Here is a 25,560-nt window from a genome sequence, read left to right as displayed (position 1 = left end):
CAATATTTCTTTAAACGTTATTTACAATAAAATACCCTCGGTCTTACCTGACACATCCGAGGTACTCCGAGTTGCTCGCATCCGTTCTCTGCTTTCTTCTCCAAGTCGCGAATTCTTTCGTCGAGTGCTTTTGGGGAAAGTGAGGTGGCCATGGCAAAGTTTACACGACGCAGCCATCTTATGCTTAAAGTTTTGAAAAATAATTGCTAGGAAAACAAATTTGTTCCTACCCGCCAAACAAGATGGCGTCTCGCTAACACTCACGGGAAATAGACAGTTTTGTCATTGTGTTTTTTTAAATAAATCTAATGTGACCATTTGACAGTAGATTTCCTCGTTCTACAACAAAAGAGGAAGGTACACCCTGTTGTGAGTTGTTTTGTTAACAATTAGATAGTCTCGCGTGGACGTGATCCTGTCGCCATTCGTTTATTTGTTTACATTGCCGACATCAAAGGGGAGTGTGAAAAGTGGAATTCAGCGGATTGAATGTAAGTACTCAAAGTGACAACAGTGAGCAGTTATGGTTTTAGCAGTCTTTTCATCGCATTAGCGTCACTGATTGCTTTTTCTCAGTGTCAAGCATCAATATGTAGACCTTGTGCTTATTAACAGTGATTAATTGTGAAAACATGTTCACCTTACTTTAACATGCCCGAGCGTCATGAGTCCTACTGATTTAGCACTCATGGGAAACTTTATTGTGGCAAATAAGTTATTTTCTAAAATCCTGTCAGGAGAAGGTAGTATCCGGATATATTTCTGCTGGATGGACCCCCCCCCCCCCCCCCCACGTACAATGTAAGTAATTTACGCACTGTGCTCACAACATTGTTTGTTCTTTTCAGTTATACACCCAGATCTACTATCCCTATCTACCCTTTAAGTTAACTTTACTACTATTACTAATATAATGTGGTGATGTGTCACAATTTCTTTGAAACCTTAATTCATTTGTCAATGTGAATGAAGAATGAAGCACAATCCCACTGACCTTTGGCTATGATTTGTACATGCATAATTTCTGTAGACTATTCGTGGCACTTTCTGCTGCAGGGACACAGTTCTTTGTGGACATTGCGACAAGTAATTGTCAAGAAAAACAGCCTAAAATCACGAGAAATACGTTTCTGAAATATGGTTGGTTTCTACAATATTTGTTTTAACATGGGTACCCAGAGATATTCCGCATATATGTCTTCGTTATATCTATTCATATAATCTGTACTCCAGAAATATTTCAACCAAGTCACATCATACATTTATTAGTTCATCAAATTATCTAGTATCTTATGTTCTGTGTCAGTTCTGTGTATCCAGTTGTACCAGTTAATCAGTTTCATGGTTTGATATTTGTTTTATAACCATTAAAACCTTGTCCATCAGTACATGTTGCATGTGTTAGCCCTACAATGCATTGACATTATCATCACACCTCAAGTTTCATATTTCTGAAAGAATCGTTGTGTCAGTTATTTGATTTACAGATATGGATTGTGGACCAACAAACTCGGAGAATGATGCCCGGTAAGGGAATCTCTTTTATAACAATATTATTCATATAGCTTTATAATGAAGCTGACACTATGTTAATACATACAACAAACCTTTTTGACCTCACTCAAAGTGTAACTGTACATGGATTCAAGCATAATATATACTTATATTTTAAATTCCAGGAGAAATACGGCTTTTCTGTCCTCACTGCCAGACGTCTGTTTCAAGAAAAACACGTTATCTCCATCTCCGTAACAAGATGTTTGTTAGTTTGTAAAGATTGTTCGGGTGAATGACAAATGTTTCATCAGGTTATTCAAAGAATTCAAAGAATTCAAAGAATTTTTAGATTTCACTAAAAATCGAGTTTGCACTGTCACTTTGCTATCCATGTTTAATATATTTAATGCATGTATCATACATGTAACTGTAATAACTGAAAGTGAGCAAATGGTAATACGTATTTAATATTTGTAATACATGTTATCTGCATATATTGCTGTGTTTCATTCATTGAATTGTCTCTCAGTTGAATTGATGATTCAAACTGAATGTCCTTTTCCTTTCCAGACACTGACAGTGACCAAGATATTAACAGCACATTCAAGGTTTGCGAGCTATTACCACCACAATGTGAGAGCCTGATTGATTCGGATTCAGATGTTTCGCCAGATATTAACCAGGAACCAGGACTCGCATACACCAACAAACATCTACAGAAGAACAAAGCACTTTGTGTACTGGCTAGCTCGTCTTCATTTAGTGTGCCTACTTCCTGAGCAATGCTTGTGTGCAGAGAATTCTGTTACTCTTCTCTGAGCGCCCCAGTTTCTTAATACAGCGAATTGTGTACTACTGCAACTGCCCTGTTGCATTAAAATGTGAGCTTTTCTAAGAAATGAAACAGTTGGATCATAATATTTCCAGCGTTTGTTTTTTGTTCAAATAAATATGTAATAAATATAACAAGATAATACAACATATTTCAGCTTTCTAAACTAAGCGAACTCTCATTGCCATCTTCCTTGTACAGAAACCTAGCGGAAACCTACATTACCCAAGATCCACAAGGTTTCCGCAAGACCAGAAACTCACTCACTCCAGCTATAAAGGTTTCAGTAAACTGAAACTAAATGGAAACTTCCAACTACAGTTTCAGTTGACGGAAACATGACGGAAACTAAGACTTGTTAGTTTCAGTTGTGGAAACTATGCGGAAACTCTCATTGCGCGTTTCCTGAAACTGAAACCTAGCGGAAACCTACATTACCCAGTATCCATCAGGTTTCCGCAAGAACGGAAACCAAGTTATTTTTGCTGTGATACATTGTAATATACAGATTCCAGTCCCTTGGGGGATTGTGGTTTCAACATACTGTGAATGATAAATTGTCAGTTACAACTCATACCAACTCAGGTTTAAGCATGTTTCAACAAACCATTAATGATAAAATGTGTGTTCCAAGGGCAGGACAACTATGGTTTCAGTATATTTTAAGATATATAGAATGATAAAATGTCAGCTCCAAGGGCATGTTATCTGAGGTTTCTTCATGTTTCAACGTACCGTTAATGATAAAATGTCAGTTCCAAGTGTATGTCAACTGAGGTTTCAATATGTTTCAACATACACTTAATAATGAAATGTCAGTTACAGGGTGAGTCACACACATATGTAGTCACGCATACAAAATAAGAACAGGAACAACCAAAAGTGTAGACAATCATGGTACGTTACGTTCATAATACCTTCAGAATCCTTCCAAATCATTCTGATGATTCGCACATAATAAATTAATTAATGAGTTGTACGTTAATGAATGAAGTCAAAATATCATTCATTTATTTATGTTTGTTTCAGTATCTGGAAATGAGGTTCAACAAGACTGTCCGGACATGGGCGGTGATACTCTTCATGTTCCCAACTGTGAGTATGTATGTATGTATGTATGTATGTATGTATGTATGTATGTATGTATGTATGTATGTATGTATGTATGTATGTATGTATGTATGTATGTATGTATGTATGTATGTATGTATGTATGTATGTATGTATGTATGTATGTATGTATGTATGTATGTATGTATGTATGTATGTATGTATGTATGTATGTATGTATGTATGTATGTATGTATGTATGTATGTATGTATGTATGTATGTATGTATGTATGTATGTATGTATGTATGTATGTATGTATGTATGTATGTATGTATGTATGTATGTATGTGTGCATGCATGTATGTATGTATGCGTGTGTGTGTCTCTGTGTATGTGTGTATGTGTGCATGCATGCATGCACACGCGCACGTGTGTGGACGTGATTATGTATGATGGAGGAGGGAGGAATGATATGTGTTTGTGTATATATACAAGTATTACATCGTTTACATTGACATTTCAACGCTGCCATTAACTTTGCATTATATTTGACAAATTATATTCTGTAAAGAGGGCGGTATGGACATCTAAGCCAGCCACTGTCAGGCAATACTCCATTCAGATCTGCTAATCATCGTGAATGTGTGTTTTTTTTCTTTTCAATTTCAGATAGTATACGTGTCGTTTGTATTATATGCCCCCAGTCTTGCATTCAATGCAGGTAAGCCAGGAACTTATTTCTGTAAGCTTGCTCGTATTTCCATACCTGAAACATAGTTATCATATAGGATAAACAGTATTACCATGTGATGTCACACGAATGGTATCACAACCCCATACTTGTAGACATCTACACACGGTTGGTATCACAACATCATAATTATAGACATCTATACGTCATACAGTACACCTTTTATTCTACATATATAATATCTATATCCGAATGCACACATGGGTGTACTGATGCATATCCCTATAGACAACACATATTGCTACACATGCCGTTGCTTCTATCTGATTTGGTACAGTGTTCCCTGAAGTTTTAGAGTGTCTGTTGTTTAACGACGCGCTGTACTACACAGACTGAAAGCTGAGTATTAGTGTTCGTTGTATAACGACGCACTGTACTACACAGTCTGAAAGCTGAGTATTAGTGTTCGTTGTTGCACGACACACTCGTACACATTCCTGTCACATTCAAAACTAATATTCTCTCTGCGAAGATGAAATCAGGCAACATTTACCACTGTTTCATTCTCGACAACAGGTGCTTAGTTCAAGCTACAATTTTATATCTTTAAAACACTTTCCCCCTGTATCCGTGTTCTTGCAATTCTTTCGAAAACCTTTTAAAGTCACCAATCCCCATAACAGTGTGAACCTGAAAAATTTGACTTTCATTAAAAAATGCATTAATCTTATGTTTCTTTTCATTTCCGTCTCAGTGACAGGACTTGACCTTTGGGGTTCGGTCGCTGCTATTGGTGCTATAGCTACCTTTTACACAACTTTAGTAAGTAATTCAATTAACAGTAATGTATTTCAATAGCGATGACATACACTAATCACTGATTTTCATTGTTAAGATCGTGATCATTATTCATGTCTGGTCTAGTTGTCAAGGGTATCCGAACCTCAACACGTCCCCGATGAAAGGTTATGAAATCTCCCCTCAGATCTTGAAGGATGTAAAGTCGTGATTTGGAATAGCATATTGTAACGTATTTAGACAGCATCGTTCAAGTAATTAGCTTCTATGAATACCATCGAGTGAGGCACTTAAGGCGCAGAAACGAACTGGCATTCACAATCGTCTAGCATAACTGGTTATACTACAACACATGCGTAAACTGTTGTAAACTTGATATTTTACAGAAGCCATCATATAGCAAGAAAATTGAGTGCGGTGTTAAATATCATGCAAGCAAATAAACACATCTAACATATTACCTGTAGGTGCAATAGCCTGTCTTCCATTATCCTGGCCAGCTAATTAAACACGTTATTACACCCCAACATTTAAACATCCCCCTTTGTTGGTTACTAATTAATGACTAGTATCACTGGTTTTCCAGGGTGGCATGAAGGCTGTGGTGTGGACTGACAGTTTCCAAGCGGTGGTGATCATCGCAGGTTTGCTGGCAGTGCTCATCCAAGGTTCCATCAACATGGGCGGCTTCGGTAACGCTTGGGAAATTGCTGCTAACCGGTCTAGGATCAACTTTCATGAGCAAGTTTAATATCAGAGTCCTTTGAGTGTGTGAGTGAGTGCGTGTGTGCGTGCGTGTTGCCACAGGCTGCAATATTCCTGTTATGTCTGGGTTCAGCTGCTTGATCAAATCCTTACGGCCACACGAGGATACGGTGGCTAACAGTCAGCTCCCCAACGAATCCTAACCCAGACACCTATGTTAGCATGTGTTGTATGACATGCAGGAGGTAAAGTCTGTCTTCCATTGTAAGTCGCTTCTAAGATGTATTACATTTTATTCACATTATATCTTTTCAAATCGTATAAACATGGATTTATCCAGTATGAGCACCCCTGATGATGCAGTGTTTGAAAACCGGTAGTACGTGAATAATGGCATTCAGAAACCGATATGCATGGTACTATTTAGAAAGTGCTGCAACGATGGAGGTAAACCCAGGTTAATACTACTCTTCAACAACCCATGCTTGCTGTAAGAGGTAACTAACGACACCGGGGTTAATTGTGATTGACACATGTCATTGCATCAAAATTGATGATCACTGGATTGTCTGATCCAGACTCGATTGTTTACTGAGTGCCCATATATACTCTTTAAAAAAGAAAGGCATATCCATTTCTAGAAGCAATGTAGTGAATGTAGTTAACTCGCCAAAACAACAGCATTCATTGTTGTGTGTCTGTTTACTTCTGTCCACAAGACAGCATCAAAGTCAGTGATTTGAATGGCCACCATTGGCAGCAATTACTGCTCGGCACACACTGTCGACGGCGTATCTCTTGCTGAATTCTTACAGTAACATGACAATGAGATGGCGTAATGTTCAAGATCTAGGCGTGTCTTGACCTTAACGAAAACGGTTTTGTGCCTCTGTGGCACGTCCCTCTGTGGCACGTCCCTCTGTGGCCTATGAGATATTAATTGAAATAGTTGGACTTTTCCGCTGTGGCCTATGGTCGTTTTGTGTGTCACTGAGAGGTACTGGTGTGCAGTAAGCCATGACTGATAAGGCGTTAGGGAAGTAACGCGGTATTGATTGACCTTGATTGGAAGATTGATGGCATTATAAACTGTATATGAGAGGTTGTTACAAAAATACATAAGAAATCCATAGGAGTGAAAAAACGTAAAAGTTTCATATATTTATTTTCATACATAATTAGTAAACACATAGGTAATTAAGCACTAATATACTTGAGACGTTCACACCTCGTTAATTGAAACTGGTCACCTGTACCTCCGTAGTACATGGCATCTACTCAATTTCCCTCTGCGAAATCAGTGATATGTCACTGAGAAAAGTGATACAGAGGGACACAGTTTTAATCAGGGTACGGCAAGACACTCAGTCGTGGCATGATGATTTCCTTTTTCCAAGTAAAAACGAATGACAAAATTAAATGTAAGTTGTCCCTTTATATAGTGATCGATACCGCATGCTTTTACGCTTACGTTCAAGTGCATTTTACTGTGCGTGTTTTGGTGACGTTTTGGTGAATATTCCTTCAAAACAAGGGAAATGTGAAAATTGCGGGGTTTTGGCGCTGATGCAGTTTACGATCACACAAAGATTCAGAAAGAAAGAATATAACTATATTGTGGATTTTTATTATTTATTTTTTTTTTTTGAAGAGCGTAGCTGGAATGTTGTTGAGTGTGGCGTTAAACAAATATAGATGAAACTAAGGAGAAGTAGGCCAGTATCATAAAGTAAGACAATTAACACGTACAATTTATATCTCTCCAGCTTTGACCCCGACCCTACAACTCGACATTCGTTCTGGACTATAGTGTTTGGTGGAGGTTTCGTCTGGCTCGGTCTCTATGGCGTAAGCCAAGCACAAATCCAGAGAGCTCTCTCCTGCTCGAGCCCAAGGAAGGCACAACTGTAAGGAATCTTCTTTTTGGTTTAATAAGCGAGAGAGCGAATGAGTTGCATTGACAGGAATAGGTCTGTGTACAAGATGTTATGCCATGGTATGACAGAAATGATTTTCGGATCAGCTTTAAATCCAGTCATATTATTTAAGAGCTTTTTCAATTTGGTGATCGTGCGCGTTTAACGTGGGAAATTGCGCTTACTGTGAGGCGAAGTGACGCAGATCCACCACAAACACAGGATCACTGTTTATTAACCAATGATCACACTCACAAGAAACCATAATGTATTCGACAAAATCAAAATTCTACCTCAGGACTATACTAGCCACAAAAGTAACTGTGTTTTGTAAATTTCTTTCCAAATTAGAAAATATAACATTGAAAATCCTCCGTACAAAATATAATAGGTGGGTATATTTGCGATGAGAAGCCGACAGAGCAGTATTTGTTAGGTTCATGGCATGTTTGTACGTCACGAAAACGGTGCCTTTTTCCTCATTTCAGGTCCCTAAAGCCTTGGTTTACATTTGCATTCGTTTATGTATATAGTTCCATCATATGTATTTGTTATGTCCCTTGTTTCTTTTTCTGGCTGTACATCGGATCGCAACACCACCGGACACTTATCATTTCCACTCCCATTACAGGTCTATGTTGATAAATCTGCCAGGACTTATTCTCATCGTCAGCCTATGCTGCATGATCGGCATCGTCATGTTCGCCTTCTACGCCGACTGTTTCCCGTTAAGATTCAACAATCTCATCTTCAGCACGGATCAGGTAAGTGTGACTCAGGAATAACTTATACTGTAATCTGAGGAAATTCAACAACCCCATCTTCAGCACAGATCTCATCACGGATGAAACTCGAAAGCATTTATTTAGAATCTGCATTTTACAAAGAAAGCGTAATTCCAAATATAGCATATGTTATAGTGGAACGGCTTCTGAGTGGCATTGTGTGCTGATCATAATTTATTAACGTAAGGCTGGAGGTACCATTGCGTTTATGCAAGTGAATCTTACGCATTTATTTTATTGCAAAATGTTGGTTGGCCTACCTTACAGTTGCAATAATGTGTACTTCAACTATTACTAGCAGGAACTTAGTTGTTGTTATTTAGCGTAATTAATTGTTATTCTTTATACACATCCAGCATTGCAGCATTCACTACCATGACACAAAATTATGAATGAAGTGAATACGTGATATCTAAATAAATGCAAAGAATATTACATTGAGACTTACCTGCCATATTAAAATTTCACTAACAGCTTATGCTGGATTTAGGAATTTGACTGAAACAATTACCTTTGTCTGATTCAGAAAAGAGATTCATGCTTTATCAGCGTGTCTCATTCTACAGCATGATGTTCCTGTTATGTCAACAATTGTCTTTGTCTGATTCAGACACGGGATTCGTGCTTTAACAGCGTGTCTCATTCTACAGCCTGATGTTCCTGTTATGTCAACAATTGTCTTTGTCTGATTCAGAAACGGGATTCGTGCTTTATCAGCGTGTCTCATTCTACAGCATGATGTTCCTGTTATGTCAACAATTGTCTTTGTTTGGTTCAGAAACGGGATTCATGCTTTATCAGCGTGTCATTCTACAGCCTGATGTTCCTGTTATGTCAACAATTGTCTTTGTTTGATACAGAAACGGGATTCGTGCTTTATCAGCGTGTCTCATTCTACAGCATGATGTTCCTGTTATGTCAACAATTGTCTTTGTTTGGTTCAGAAACGGGATTCATGCTTTATCAGCGTGTCATTCTACAGCCTGATGTTCCTGTTATGTCAACAATTGTCTTAGTCTGATTCAGAAACGGGATTCGTGCTTTAACAGCGTGTCTCATTCTACAGCCTGATGTTCCTGTTATGTCAACAATTGTCTTTGTTTGATTCAGAAACGGGATTCGTGCTTTATCAGCGTGTCTCATTCTACAGCATAATGTTCCTGTTATGTCAACAATTGTCTTTGTCTGATTCAGAAACGGGATTCGTGCTTTATCAGCGTGTCTCATTCTACAGCATGATGTTCCTGTTATGTCAACAATTGTCTTTGTTTGGTTCAGAAACGGGATTCGTGCTTTATCAGCGTGTCTCATTCTACAGCCTGATGTCCCTGTTATGTCAACAATTGTCTTTGTCTGATTCAGAAAAGGGATTCATGCTTTATCAGCGTGTCTCATTCTACAGCCTGATGTTCCTGTTATGTCAACAATTGTCTTTGTCTGATTCAGAAACGGGATTCGTGCTTTAACAGCGTGTCTCATTCTACAGCATGATGTTCCTGTTATGTCAACAATTGTCTTTGTTTGATTCAGAAACGGGATTCATGCTTTAACAGCGTGTTTCATTCTACAGCATGATGTTCTTGTTATGTCAACAATTGTCTTTGTTTGATTCAGAAACGGGATTCGTGCTTTAACAGCGTGTCTCATTCTACAGCATGATGTTCCTATTATGTAAACAATTGTCTTTGTTTGATTCAGAAACGGGATTCATGCTTTATCAGCGTGTCTCATTCTACAGCATAATGTTCCTGTTATGTCAACAATTGTCTTTGTCTGATTCGGAAACGGGATTCGTGCTTTAACAGCGTGTCTCATTCTACAGCCTGATGTTCCTGTTATGTCAACAATTGTCTTTGTTTGATACAGAAACGGGATTCGTACTTTATCAGCGTGTTTCATTCTACAGCCTGATGTTCCTGTTATGTCAACAATTGTCTTTGTTTGATACAGAAACGGGATTCGTGCTTCATCAGCGTGTCTCATTCTACAGCCTGATGTTCCTGTTATGTCAACAATTGTCTTTGTTTGGTTCAGAAACGGGATTCATGCTTTATCAGCGTGTCATTCTACAGCCTGATGTTCCTGTTATGTCAACAATTGTCTTTGTCTGATTCAGAAACGGGATTCGTGCTTTATCAGCGTGTCTCATTCTACAGCCTGATGTTCCTGTTATGTCAACAATTGTCTTTGTCTGATTCAGAAAAGGGATTCATGCTTCATCAGCGTGTCTCATTCTACAGCCTGATGTTCCTGTTATGTCAACAATTGTCTTTGTCTGATTCAGAAACGGGATTCGTGCTTTAACAGCGTGTCTCATTCTACAACATGATGTTCCTGTTATGTCAACAATTGTCTTTGTCTGATTCAGAAACGGGATTCGTGCTTTAACAGCGTGTTTCATTCTACAGCATGATGTTCTTGTTATGTCAACAATTGTCTTTGTCTGATTCAGAAAAGGGATTCATGCTTCATCAGCGTGTCTCATTCTACAGCCTGATGTTCCTGTTATGTCAACAATTGTCTTTGTCTGATTCAGAAACGGGATTCGTGCTTTAACAGCGTGTCTCATTCTACAACATGATGTTCCTGTTATGTCAACAATTGTCTTTGTCTGATTCAGAAACGGGATTCGTGCTTTAACAGCGTGTTTCATTCTACAGCATGATGTTCTTGTTATGTCAACAATTGTCTTTGTTTGATTCAGAAACGGGATTCGTGCTTTAACAGCGTGTCTCATTCTACAGCATGATGTTCCTATTATGTAAACAATTGTCTTTGTTTGATTCAGAAACGGGATTCGTGCTTCATCAGCGTGTCTCATTCTACAGCATAATGTTCCTGTTATGTCAACAATTGTCTTTGTCTGATTCAGAAACGGGATTCGTGCTTTATCAGCGTGTCTCATTCTACAGCATGATGTTCCTGTTATGTCAACAATTGTCTTTGTTTGGTTCAGAAACGGGAGAGAGAGAGAGTAATCGCTGATATAATATGTTACGTATGTCCACTTGCAAATGCCATTGTGTATTCATAGCTTAACAGATTTTCATTCAATATAACTTGAGTGAAAGTAGATGTTCGCCACTGTCAGCAATACGGAAGCGGTATGATTTTGGCCTAAACATAATTGGCTCTGTGTGATTTAATTTAAACCAGTGTTTCATAGTACCGTCGAGATGATAGTCCTTCACATCTCTTCTCGCAGATGCTCCCTCTGTTCGTCATGGACATTCTGAGCCAGTTCCACGGATTGCCCGGAGTGTTTATGTCATGCATCTTCAGCGGAAGTCTGAGGTAGAGTGCTTACGTGAGTGAGTGAATTTAGTTTTACGCCGCACTCAGCAATATTCCAGCTATATGGCGGCGGTCTTTGAATAATCCAGCCTGAACCAGACAATCCAGTGATCAACAACATGAGCATCAATCTGCTCAAATGAGAACCGATGACAAGTGTCAACCAAGTCGAGCCTGACCACCCGATCCCGTTAGTCGCCCCTTACGACAAGTATAGTCGAGAGTGCTTACGCTTGCTAAAAGATACACTTCGTTATTTCGATCCCTCATGGTGTTAATTCGTAATACCATTATTCTTGGATATTACTAACCGTGAAAGTCCGGGGTAGAATAGGCCTTCAGCAACCTCAGCTTCCCATGAAAGACAACTGTGATTGTCGTGAGAGGCGTCTAACGGGATCCTGTGGTCAGACTCGCTGACTTGGTTGACACATGTCATCGGTTCCCATCTGCACAGATCAATGCTCATATTCTTGATCACTGGATTGTCTGGTCCAGAGTCGATTGTTTACAGATCGCCGCCATATAGCTGGAATATTGTCGAGTGCGGCGTAAAACTAAACTCACTCACTCACTCACTCGAAATTAGTGTTGAGTGACTGTAAATCTTCAAGGTTTCAATACCTTACATGTAACTGGGAATAATGTACCGAAATTTCACTTTAATTTCACTTTACCGAAAACTGAGAAAATGCTATTGTTACTAATAACAAACTATGTCATTTTGAAGAGAAAATGAGAGAATTTTGACAAAATGTGATTGACAAGATTCTTGAACAGAATCAGTAAATATACGAACCTAACATTGCTCCCAATGCGTAAGGATTTGCACCTGCGATTGGATTGTGTTACAGCACTCTATCATCCACACTGAACGCTCTGGGCGCCGTCATACCCTACGATCTGATCCAACCAATGTGCTGTAAGAAACTGTCGGACAGGAGTATGACCATCCTCTCCAAGGTCACGGGTAAGTGTATGTTCTGGGTTTACATCTTATATAGGACACTGAGTAATATACTGTGTATCCTACTGATACTGTTGAATACAGTGTGAGAAACTGGATACTGAGTAAAATACAGTTACTGTATATGATCTTGATACTGTGTTGGGTACTATGCACAATGCTCTGTAAGATACTGAATGAAATACAAACTACGATATTGATACTGTTTACTATGGTGTGTTGGGTACGGTGTAGGACACTGTGTACAATACTGGGTTTCTATTGTGTAGAATACTGTTTAGGATGTTGTTAAGGACAGTTTAGAATACTGCGTAGGTAACTATGTAAAATATTGCTTAGGATTCGGGCTAGAGGTTTGTACACGATACTGCAGCTGTGCAGAATATTGTGTAGGATACTACATAGAAAATCCTGTAGGATACTGTATAAAATACTGAGAAGGATTCTGTGCTGGGTAGGATTTTAAACATAATCTGTAGGATACTATGACGGATAGTTTGAAGTATACTGCGAAAGATATTGTGTTAGATAGTTTGAAGAATACTGTGTATAGTACTGTAAAGGATAGTTTGAAGAATACCTTGTTGGGGAGTTTGAAGAATACTGAAGGGCATTGTGTAGGATACTGTGAAAGATACGTTACGGATACCGTGTATGATACTGTATATCATACCATTTGTTTTAATGTACAGCGGTGTGACACGTGATATTCGTGTATTTCACAGTGTTCATTATGGGTGGTGTGATGATAGCTGGTGCATACGGCGTGGCTCAGTTAGGGAGCGTCCTTCAGGTAAAATATCTCGTAATGTGTGTGTGGTAATATTCTATTGCTCAGAATACCAGTAGTACGTGCGTGTACTTGGAACAAACACAGACGTAGTCCTCCATTACCTAAAGTCCATCATTGATGACGTAAAATCCTCCGGACGTTAATACTCTCCATACATTATAAAGGTTCCACTTACATTATCACACTATTCCACGGGATAACTTGTGTAAACTACATTAATAGGAGTAGAATTTACATAAGTCATGACATAAGTGTGTTTACCATTCAGGCCACGTACGCTGTAACAAGTGTTCTGGATGGGCCAGTGTTCGGAATCTTTATTCTGGCAATGTTCTTTCCGTGGGCGAACTCTTGGGTAAGTAGTAATACCAACTGCAAAGAGTACCTGTGTCCCGTGTAACGTTAACTGATAATAAATGTATTATGAATTTTAATCGTTCGCTCGGCTCGGCGTTAAGGTTCGTGGTTTACTGTGTTCGCTATGAAACGCACCGTCAACCATGAGTATACTAATTCTAAAGCTTATCGAATGAAAACATTCTCTCTTTGGAAGCGTTTACAACAGACCATCTCACATAACTTACCACGGGCTGGGGCACCCGTGAAGAGCCACCTCCTCGTGGTTGGTGCTGGGTAACGCTAACTGCTCTTCTCCCGCGTGGATCCGGGACAGAATGCGTCCACAGCACCCCATTGCTGGTCGTAATTGCTGTTTACCGTGGGTTGCGTCCCGTGTCGGTGGAGGACGGTAGTCTGGTGGTTGAGGGCACTGGGAGCCTGAATCGTGTTCCCTTTGCCCAACACACCACTTCGGCCTTTACTTCACCTAGACGGGTGGTAGAATCGGCCCGATTCTATCAATCGGCTGGTCACGCCAAGCCCTGTGTGTATGGCCTGTATTTATTTGTCATTACACGAATTGGATTTGTAAATGCTAACCTTTTGGTCTTGGCAATATTGTTCATATTCGTTGTTTATAATTTTGAACTATGATATTTTGCACTTTGCCTAGAGTCCTGTGCCAGAGGGCGGTGGCTCATGGGCCAATCTGGTGGATTTGTTATTTGTAACTCTTCTGCTGGAGTATATCATCCGAGTATCCTTGGTGCTGCAAGTTGGAGACCCACTTGCTTTTAGCATTGTCCTTGTGATACTCCGTGGTGGGTGGGGAGCTCGGATGATGAAATCTAAACTATAGACCGTGGCTTATGAAACCCCAAACAAAAAAACTAAACGTCCTCTTGAAATTGACCTTGCTGACAACGATTTCAGAATGTCCAAACCAGTTGATTACTGGCCTCGATTTGTTGTCATGGAGACAAAGGATTTGACACCATTAAAACTGAACCCGTTTGCTGTGTCTAAGGGTATCCAAGGCATTGCCGGCGATGTGAAGAATATTAGAAGATTGCGTTCAGGTGCCCTGTTGATTGTGCCAAGAGACAACAGTCAACTAATCTTTTGAACACAAAAACTTTTGTTGCCATTTCTGTTAACGTCTCAGCTCACAAGACCCTCAATACGAGCAAGGGAATTGTTAGAGATCGTGAGCGATTGCTGGCTGACATGTCGGAGCTAGATATCGTTTCCGAGATGAAGGATCAGGGTGTACTTTATGTAAAACGTTTCTCTACCCGTAAAAATGGCACAACCATCCAAACTAATACTTATCTGTTTTCCTTTTCTCTACCTAATGCACCAAAATCTCTGAAGGCAGGTTATTGTAACCTCAATGTTGAGACATACATTCCTAACCTTCTTAGGTGTTTCAAATGTCAAAAGTTTGGGCACGGTGTAAATACTTGCACATTGTCTGTTGTGTGTGCTCACTGCAGTGAAAAGACACACACAACAGAAGATTGTGACAGTAACGTCAAAAAATGTGCTAACTGCAAAGGGGAACACCCATCATTCTCAAAAGACTGTCCTGTTTGGAAAGAGCACATGGCAATCAATCAAATAAAATTTACACAGAATGTTAGCTTTGCAGACGCAAAGAAACTGGTTCACAACTCAGAACAAACACAAAGCTATGCTTCCATTGCCGGAACGTCCGCAGCCACCCCTACAGTTACCAAATTGTCTGTAAGTTGTCAGACCAACTTTACATGGATGACCAACAAACGTAAAAAGCCAGATTCCTCGAAAAGGCTCAGTGGCAGAACCCCTAAAGGATCAGAAAACAAAATTCAGTTGTTCAACAAATATGGATCACTTGAAGACATGGACGTGTCTGAAAACGTCCGCTCTAGGGCACACAGCTTGTCGCCCACCAAAAAAGTGCGGGGTAGATCCCCAATAAATCCCCCCAAAAGATAAGTTATCAGAATAATATTATTCAGTGGAATTGCAGAGGACTAAGGACTAATTTTAATGAATTGCAGCTTTTAATCCAGGATTTTACACCGTCAGCAATCTGTCTACAGGAAACATATTTAAAACACAGAGATACTCTGGACCTCCGTCATTTCAATGCATATCATTATTTTTCACCTCCGGGTGATAGGGCAAGTGGAGGACCGTCATTCTTGGTACGGCAAATTGTTATACATAGTTCAATAGCGCTTAAAACAAATCTCCAAGCCGTAGCTGTGCGACTTACATTGCAAGTTGCATTTACACTTTGTTCATTGTATATTCCACCTTCATCTACTGTCCAGTCAACTGATCTACAAGCTCTTTACAATGAACTTCCCAAACCCTGTATAATCATGGGCGATTTAAATGCCCACAACCCACTCTGGGGTGGTACTACTACGAACACCAAAGGTAAATTACTTGAGGATTTTCTTTCAAATAATGATCTCTGCATTTTCAATGACGGGTCACATACATATTTACATCCTGGCACAGGAACATATTCAGCTCTTCATTTATCAGTTACTGTCTCTCATCTTTTAAATGAATTTGAATGGTTGGTTCACGATGACCTGTGTGGAAGCGACCATTTCCCAACAATACTAAAGTCTGTGAACCCCTCTGATGTGCCTCCACAATCACGATGGAATTTTAAAAAGGCCAACTGGACTTTATATGAATCTCTCTTAAACTTGAACGTTTTATTACTGTTCCTGATGCTATTAAATGTTTTTAGATGTACTCAATGACATTGCTGACGAGTGTATACCAAAGTCTTCTGCAGTTCCACACATACGAAAACCATGGTTCAATGATGAATGCAAACAAGCTAGGAAGGCAAGGAAAAAAGCAGAACACTATTTCCGTCGCCATCCTATGGTGCATAATTTAAATAAATTCAAAATTTTAAATGCTAAAGCGCGACAGAATAAACGTCAATCTTGGCAAAATTATGTATCCAAAATAAATTCTCGGACACCCATGTCCAAGGTATGGAACATGGTCCGGAAAATTAAAGGTAAAGGTACTAAATCTAGTATCCAACATCTTAAACATGGAGATCAATTACTTACCGAGGAATCTGATAATGCAAATAAACTGGGTGAAACTTTGGCTAAACACTCTTCCTCTTCTAATTACGTGCCTAAATTCCAAAAGTATCAAAAACAACAAGAAAAGAAAACTATAATTAATTTTAATTCAGATAATAGTGAAGATTATAATGAACTATTTCCTATTCATGAACTCCATACTGCTCTTGATCAAGCTCATGATACTGCTACCGGAGCTGATAAGGTACATTGTCAGCTCCTGAAGCACTTACCAGAATCCTGCCTCGAAACTCTTCTAAATATTTTTGATGATATTTGGACATCGGGTAACTTTCCTCCCTCATGGCGTGACGCCATAGTAGTACCAATACCTAAACCTGGACGTGATCATACGGATCCGTCCAATTATAGACCTATTTCACTAACTAGCTGTGTTTGCAAGACCATGGAACGCATGATAAATAATCGACTTGTTTGGTACTTGGAAACAAATAACTTTATAACAGATATACAGTGTGGTTTCTGTAAAAACAGAAGTACTGTCGATCACTTAGTGCGTTTGAAATCATTTGTAAAAAACGCCCTGATTAATAAACAACACGCTGTGTCTATCTTTTTTGATCTTGAAAAAGCATATGACACAACCTGGAAATATGTCATTCTGAGAGATTTACATGATTTCGGTTTGCGAGGTCGTTTGCCTGAATTCATAGTCAACTTTTTAGATAACAGACAATTTCAAGTCCGTGTGGGTTCTACCCTGTCTGATCCTTACAATCAGGATCAGGGTGTTCCACAAGGCAGTATTTTGTCTGTCACACTTTTTAGTATAAAGATAAACAGTTTATCTAAAGTTTTAAACGATTCAATTGATGGATCGTTATTTGTGGATGATTTTAATAGTTCTTGCCGTGGGAAAATATGCATAATATTGAACGGCAACTGCAGCTGTGTTTAAACAAAATATATAAATGGTGTCTTGAAAACGGCTTTAAGTTTTCTAAATCCAAAACTAATTGTATACATTTTTGTAGAAATTATAAGCCACATAAGGACCCAGAATTATCTTTAGATTGCACTCCCATCAGACTTGTTAAGGAGGCCAAGTTCTTGGGCTTAATCTTTGACTCCCACGTAACATTTCTGCCTCATATTAAGTTCCTTAAAACTAAATGCCTGAAGACTCTTGACTTGTTGAAAGTTGTTTCCAACTCAAAGTGGGGAGGGGATCAAGCAACCCTCTTACACCTATATCGATCACTGGTCCGTTCAAAACTTGATTATGGCTCCATCGTATATGGTGGAGCCTGCAAAAGCAACCTTAAACTTCTTGATTCTGTCCACCACCAAGGCCTAAGACTTTGTCTTGGGTCCTTCAGAACTTCACCTATTGACAGTCTCTACGTTGAGGCTGATGAGCCATCTCTTGAGCAGCGGCGTATAAAGTTAGCTTTACAGTACATTACTAAGTTATACTCTAATGAATCTAATCCTGCCTATAACTGTGTTTTCAATCCCCTTTATGGGGATTTATACACCACGAAATCTTCGCTTGTCCTTCCTCTAGGACATAGAATTAAACCCTTTCTTTCTTCGGCCGGCATTGAGCTGGAAAATATAGCTCCCTCCCGTCTTCTTTCTTCTCCTCCTTGGCAGATAGTTAGGCCACAAGTCGACCTAACATTAACTTCGTTTAAAAAGTCAGAAACTAATGAGTTACAGTATAAACAAGAATATAATCAATTAAAACATCAATATAGCAATTATAAATCCTTATTTACAGATGGGTCCAAGGACGGTGGCGCAGTGGCTTGCGCCACTGTCATTGGATCCAGAACAATATCTTCTAGATTACCAGACAACAGTTCTATTTTTACAGCTGAAGCTAATGCCATACTAACGGCTCTTAAATATATTCAAAGACACCCTAAACATAAACTCTATATAATCTATTCCGACATATAGCCATTAAAAATATTTCTTGTAAACATCCACTTTTAACTGAAATAATTGAATTGTATAATGATCTTGCTACTGGCCAATACGACATCGTCTTCTGTTGGTTACCCAGCCACGTGGGCATTTCTGGTAACACATTGGCTGACCTTACTGCTAAGGCAGCACTCAACAAATCTGTGACACCACTTCTTATTCCATACACTGATTATAAAGCTGCCATTAGGTCTTACATCCGTGATCTGATGCAGAAGAAGTGGGACACTCAAGTAGGTATCAACAAATTACATGAAATAAAACCCTACATTGGTTACACCTACTTGGGTTGTCAGTCCAGATTTGAAGAGGTCATCATGCGACGATGTCGTATTGGCCACACACGATATACACATGAATATTTGCTTAAAGGTGAAGATCCTCCGCTTTGTATCCCTTGTGATGAAAGAATCACAGTCAAGCATGTCTTGCTTGACTGTGTGGAATATTCCATCACAAGGGATAACTTTTTTAAATCAAGAACTATGCAGGATCTTTTTAGTAATGTTAGTGCTCATTTAATCATTGCATTTTAAAAAGAATTAGACCTGTTACATGACTTGTAAATAGATTACTATTTTATAATTGGAAGTTGAATTAACAACTTAAGATTGTTAGTGGCTGTATCCTCGAAGGGGGTTGAAGTACCGTAAAATTATTGTCCTCCTGAGAGGGTACGTAAGTCCCAAAAACAGTTTAAGTCAGATTTAATCTTCCACTTTTTTTAATCGTAGAATATGTGTCATTTTAAATTGTGGCTAATCTTGCATACAGTCGCCAGCAGCTGAGGGGATGGTGTAAACCCAGCTAGGGACCATGCAGGTAGCAAACGTACTGTAAGTCCCCATGGTTGTTGTCCCCTGTTGTTGGCAATCTATGGCCTGTTTTTATATTGTACTGTCCAAATAGTGATATATTAGTTTTTAAGTTTCCACGCTAGTTTTAAATCCTAACTGTGATAGTCTAGTGGTTTTACTGTCCTTCGTCGACAGGTTCTTCATAATATGCATATCTCTTCTTTTTTATGTCACGTATGGTCTCGTCACAATATGGCTGCAATATTGCCGACGTGACGTTAAATATTAACTCACTCACTCACTCACTACAACGGGCTGGCAGTCCAAGTGTGACGTCACGTCATGAAGACACTAATGTTTAATGGGAATCAGTACTCATCATGGTGCACTAATTTCTCAAGAACACAACGTTAGCCAAGAAGACTGCATGCTTCTATTCAGTTTTTCTTACCTTTTCCTACCGTTTAAAGTTCCCATTTATTTAATTTTTTTTTGTTGAGGGCAGTCTATTCATATCGAACTATACCAGTTTGACGATACCTTGCGGATAGTCTTGTAATTGTCGTCATATGACATCTGAAGTGCCTGACCACTGCAGTTGGTGTGGATCCGGTCTGCAACATTCCAACGGCGATTCCTCGTTGCTGTTTTCCCAGCATTGTCAGCAGTCAATATTTTGTTCTATGGTGTTTTTGCATGACCTGCGTTATTAAGCTTCAAACTGCAGTGAAATGCACGCATTATTGTGAAAACTTCATGCAAAAAACATAAAAATGATGGCGTCTGGGTGATATGGTCAAGAATAAGTGGAAACAACGACAAAACCATCTACGAATGCTTGGTTCTATAATAGTATCCTTTGCTGTCCTAAAAGGAATGCATTGGGAAAGTATGTTTTGAAAAAAAAACTTGCTTTTCTTTTGCGGTCCAGTATAATTTAATTTGATGCATGGTCTTTTAATAATAAAATAAAAAATATGGAGTGTTGCAATGCTTTTCCATGTATATGTTATCTTGATATTACCAAACACACAAGATTTTTCTCCCGTTTATATGGCGCACTGTTGCCTTTTACCTTTACTATATTTTGTTTTGGCATACTCTCAGTGTACGGTAAGCCCTTTAGCTTGTGATATTTTGTGAGTAAGCGCTCTTAACATTTATATTTCGATGTAGGCGCTAGAATCTACACCTAATCACCAACCATGGCATTGTCACGTGACATTTAAAACTAATGCAACACAAAGCGGTTCTTTGCTTCCACTGACTGCGAATAGCTGCACAGTTTCGTAGGCAGCGTGAAGCAGTATCCACTCACTTACTCCAAGAAGCATGAAATCTATCCAGGAATGATTGTGTTTTATACAACTTTGGCGCCATGTGTGTCCGAGATCGAGATTAAATAGGGGGTGGTATAATTGTAGTGCTACTATTACTTTTATATTACCTGAAAATGCAATTCAAATCATAAGTAATGAAAAGTGCACACAGCCCATCAGTACCTATAAGGTAAAAATACCCGTATTACACCACTATGTTGAGTCGTTAACGTCACCATTGTAGGGTGCCATCGTAGGAAGTGTGACGTCCCTCGCGATTATGTTATGGATCTGCATAGGGGCCTTCGTCAAAAGAGCATTCAATATCATTCCGTCCCGCATGTCTGTTAGTGGTTGCAACTGGAACATCACAACAACGGCGATGACGACGCTCGCTACCACAATGTCCACCGTGAACACCACCGAAGCTGTTAACGCTCCCCCGATGGTAACGCCACGGTGAGACTGTATTGTATCGACATAAAGTGTTTAAATATCAGTTGTAAAAAATATAATGCATATTCCCTTAAATATATTTCAGAGAGGTTCAGAAGTATTTATTTAAGACGACAGACATCACTGCATTTGATTGGCTGGTCGAGACTCAATTATTAACAAACCGCCGCCATAAGCCGGGATATTCTTCAGTGCGGCTATAAACAATAATCAATAGCCTTTGATATATCTATATTTAACACCTTCATGTCATTCATGTTACGGACCCGTGAAGGTCCCGGGTTAGAATAGGCCTTCAGCAACCCATGTTTGCCATAAAAGGCGACTCAGCTTGTCGTAAGAGGCGACTAACGGGATCGGGTGGTCAGGCTCGCTGACTTGGTTGACACATGTCATCGGTTCCCAATTGCGCAGATCGATGCTCATGTTGTTGATCACTGGATTGTCTGGTCCAGACTCGATTATTTACAGCCATATAGCTGGAATATTGCTGAGTGCGGCGTAAAACTAAACTCACTCACTCACTCACTCATTCATGTTACCTCGGACTGGGGAAAGTCATGGCCAAGATGTAGTGGAAAGTACTCTTGGGTAGCAATTCTGTGATTAGAGCCGTCAGGCCAGTTCAAAATTATTGCAGATCATGAGAAAAATGTCATTTCATTTTAATCCTACGTGAAATTGTTTGGTTAAGAGAGATTACATTTAACCGCCAGAGTGGCGAAACGTGGCAATGATGACCGTGAAGTACAGGAAATTCATTACTTCTCATCGCCCATCGTAGTGTGGCAGTTACAATAACGAGACTGGTATTGTTTTCCACAGTGACCCACTCTATTCCCTGTACACGTTGTCGTATCTGAACTACGCCGCGACATCGGTTGCAATAGTGGTGGTTGTTGGGCTCATTGTCAGCTTCATCACAGGTAACTCTTGTTTTTCTTGTATCCTCAGTTGTTTGGCGGCTTGGCGAACTGCAACTTGTTTCCATCGGTGTCTCATTAAATGTTACGGACAACTCATGCAATATTGTGCCTAGATCAAATTAAACCGATACGGTTTAGAATGAACACCGTGAACATCATGTTTCAAATACACCGGACATCTTTCATGAGAGAGTTTTAAACAAAAGCAGGAATCAGTGGAGTATGAGACGAGTTTCAGCAATCTTGGTTCCACACCTGAAGAAGTGTATGTCGTTTTGAAGTTGAGGCATCTGATTTTGAAATGTGTAAGCATTAACATTGAACATCGTGGACAACTCACTAGTATGAATTGTTCAACAAGGATCGGTGCAACAAGTGTGTCGGTGAACGAGTGAGTTTAGTTTTACGCCGCTTTTAACAAACATTCCAGCAATATCACGGTGGGGGACACAAGAAATGGCCTTTATATATTGTACCCATGTGGGGAATCGAACCCGGGTGACAATTATTATGTGGTCACACTGACAAATGCTTTAAAACAAGCAAACGCACACATAAGGTAGAATACAGACGCATGACTTTGTTCTTTATAGGAAGAACTGACCCCAAGAGTCTGGACCCACGTCTCATATGCCCTCTGTTTGACTGCCTCTTCCCCTGTTTGCCAGAGATGATCCTCCGACCTCTCAGATTTGGAGTCAATCACGAAGGGGTATGCTCACATAGAATTCTACTTTGAATTTTGAAATTTGATTGGTGAGATTTAAAGATATTATTTGACAGATGCATTTCTGTAGATAAGTTAAGATGCTCATGGTGTTTTTCATGACATTTTATTTGACTGACACACACAAAGACATAGTATGCCCTGATTTATCTCAATATCCACACCTAAAGACAAACTATACGATTAATGATAACTAGAAATTCAAAACCAACGTCAATATGTGCAGAGACTGAAATGATATTGAGGTGTGAATCATCCCTGAATTCAAAACAGATACAATGTGAAAGTCATTTAATACATATTGACACACGCCTATGTATTTCGTTATAAACGATCAGAAATTGTTCGGGTTGGTTGCTAAAAACTGTCAACGATATAAGAAATGCAATAAAAATGAATAGAAAATTTTACAAATTTTGTGATCTATGACATAGGGAATTTAACGCAGCTATTCATTTCCAAGTAATAGACCAGCAGTTTATGATTCAGGCACCAGGTTTTTACAAAGCACTAAGATAGTAGTTAGTCCCATACATTAACATTGACTTACGATTATTATAGTGCTTCCAAAGTCTAGGGCGAATTCTTCAAATGGTAGACATTTTTACAACTTGATGTTTTTACTATTCGGAGAACTAAACAGAACATGAGAGAAATATTCAGACCTTTTGATTGTACATAATTCATGTCTGATTCGTATTTAGGTAAGTTGTCACTGCTTTGCGTTTGAAATAAGTTTCAATTTTAAGTGTGGAGGCCGCTGAGCGCTTGCTGAGTCAGTAATGGAAAGTAACATCCCCTGATGACTTGTGAGGGAGATAGCTCTTTTGACACTGAGTATGCTGCTAATAAAACATCGTTGAATCGTTACCTTTTTCAGAAATACGACGTTGATGCAACACCGGGGGTAAATGACAAAGCATCAAAGATACCTGAGATGATCACTACATCTTATGCGGCTGATCAGAAACAGGAAAATGGCGATGCCAATTTTCCAGTCAAACATGGCGTCGACAACATGGCATATACAGAGATTGACACAATTTCTGTTCGTCTGTGATATATACAGCCGTGTCTCTTTGTGCTTACAAGCAGTAGCAGTCTTTGGTCAGTGTATCCTTTTCTTGTTCGTGTAACAAGACGGATATCTCGTTAGCTTGTTTTAACAGAATCAATGTTTACCTGGAAACAAAGCACATAGTTGAACTCATGTCTTTGTATGTTGACTGTCCTTTATATGCTTTGTATTACTATGGGTGCTTTATACACGGAAGTAAGAAATAAACAAGTATGCGCTTAACTGATCCCTATTAAACAGAAACTTACATATTACTTCAAATATTAAACGACCTATTATACCAACTAACATAAACCATAGTTATTCCAGAGGAGACTTTGAGTGTTTAACGATTACATGTTTGATAACAGAATTTATTACCTACTTCATTGTGTAATAACACTGTGGTGTTGCTGAGCAGATTTTTTTGTGTGATGACCAAATTCTATTCCTTATTCTTTTTAAAACATAAGGATAAATACACTAATGTTGACCATCATAAATGAAATATATTCATACGTTGCTACGGCCTCTGTTATGACACGTTGAAATCTCAGATATTATTTTGATAATGTTTGGTGAGTGAGAAATGAAATAACAAACGATGTCCCGTGTAATAAGGTATTTATGAAACTAGTGATTGTTTTGGTATCGTTTCGTAAATATTCGTTTAGTATTCTCTTTCTCAGTTTGCCAGTATTAACTGTAGGTATTTTTTGTGAAATAAATACTATATCTATTATATTTCTATATTTTTTTTCTTTGTTTAGGTAGATCAGAGTATAAATAGAAGATATAAGCTAGATGTTTTTCAGCAGGTGTATATTTCTAACTAAATTCCCTTCATATGTGAACTATGTAAAATGTTCCGGGTGTTCGCGACATGTCATACTAAGGACGCATGTGCTTCAACAGATGTGCGATATTACTCATGCAGTATTATTTTAAACATTGTACTCCATCACAATCAAGAAATAAACATATCAAAACCTACAATAGCTTGAGTGTTTATTAAGACTTCTTGAGTAATGTACTACAGGAGTGAATGAGTTTAGTTTTACACAACACTCAGTAATATTCCAGCTATATGGCGGCGGTCTGTAAATAATCGAGTCTGGACCAGACAATCCTGTGATTAATAGCATGAGCATCCATCTGCGCAATTGGGAACCGATGACATGTGTCAGCCAAGTCAGCGAGCCTGACCACGTGATCCCGTTAGTCTCGTCTTACGACAAGCATAGTCGCCTTTTGTGTCAAGCGTGGGTTGCTGAAGGCCTATGCTACCCCAGGCCTTTCACGGGTCGGCAAAGCAAAGGCTTTCCCAGTCGTTGACTATGTCTTCTTCTCCCTCACTTTGGCAGCATCGTTAGGGATTGGGCTATTCTTTGCCATCAAGGACAGAATGGATTTGGAGGAATACCTCATAAGTGGTCGCAAGATGTATGCATCGTTGATGTATCGTTGTCGCTGTTGGTCACGATGACTTTGATTGGGGCGCCGGCCGACATTTACAACTACACGACGATGTACTGGTGGATATGTG

The 25,560-nt window shown here is 39.1% G+C and overlaps 1 protein-coding gene across 1 annotated transcript in view; it reads left to right on the top strand.

The window, feature by feature from the left end:
• LOC137284699 (sodium-coupled monocarboxylate transporter 1-like) overlaps nucleotides 1–25,001 on the top strand; it is a 41,760-nt gene extending 16,759 nt beyond the window's left edge. The window contains exons 2-15 of the mRNA XM_067816612.1: nucleotides 3,359–3,424; nucleotides 4,051–4,102; nucleotides 4,827–4,894; nucleotides 5,457–5,611; nucleotides 7,342–7,482; nucleotides 8,123–8,255; nucleotides 11,482–11,570; nucleotides 12,425–12,540; nucleotides 13,263–13,330; nucleotides 13,599–13,685; nucleotides 21,093–21,307; nucleotides 22,130–22,230; nucleotides 22,824–22,942; nucleotides 23,838–25,001. Coding sequence (XP_067672713.1) covers nucleotides 3,359–3,424; nucleotides 4,051–4,102; nucleotides 4,827–4,894; nucleotides 5,457–5,611; nucleotides 7,342–7,482; nucleotides 8,123–8,255; nucleotides 11,482–11,570; nucleotides 12,425–12,540; nucleotides 13,263–13,330; nucleotides 13,599–13,685; nucleotides 21,093–21,307; nucleotides 22,130–22,230; nucleotides 22,824–22,942; nucleotides 23,838–24,017 — 1,590 coding nt within the window. The 3' untranslated portion in view covers nucleotides 24,018–25,001. The remainder of the gene's footprint in view (nucleotides 1–3,358; nucleotides 3,425–4,050; nucleotides 4,103–4,826; nucleotides 4,895–5,456; nucleotides 5,612–7,341; nucleotides 7,483–8,122; nucleotides 8,256–11,481; nucleotides 11,571–12,424; nucleotides 12,541–13,262; nucleotides 13,331–13,598; nucleotides 13,686–21,092; nucleotides 21,308–22,129; nucleotides 22,231–22,823; nucleotides 22,943–23,837) is intronic.
• Nucleotides 25,002–25,560: the final 559 nt, after the last annotated feature.

The sequence above is a fragment of the Haliotis asinina genome, chromosome 5, assembly GCF_037392515.1.
Source record: "Haliotis asinina isolate JCU_RB_2024 chromosome 5, JCU_Hal_asi_v2, whole genome shotgun sequence".
NCBI lineage: Eukaryota > Metazoa > Mollusca > Gastropoda > Lepetellida > Haliotidae > Haliotis > Haliotis asinina.
This window is presented reverse-complemented; position numbering and strand designations above follow the sequence as displayed.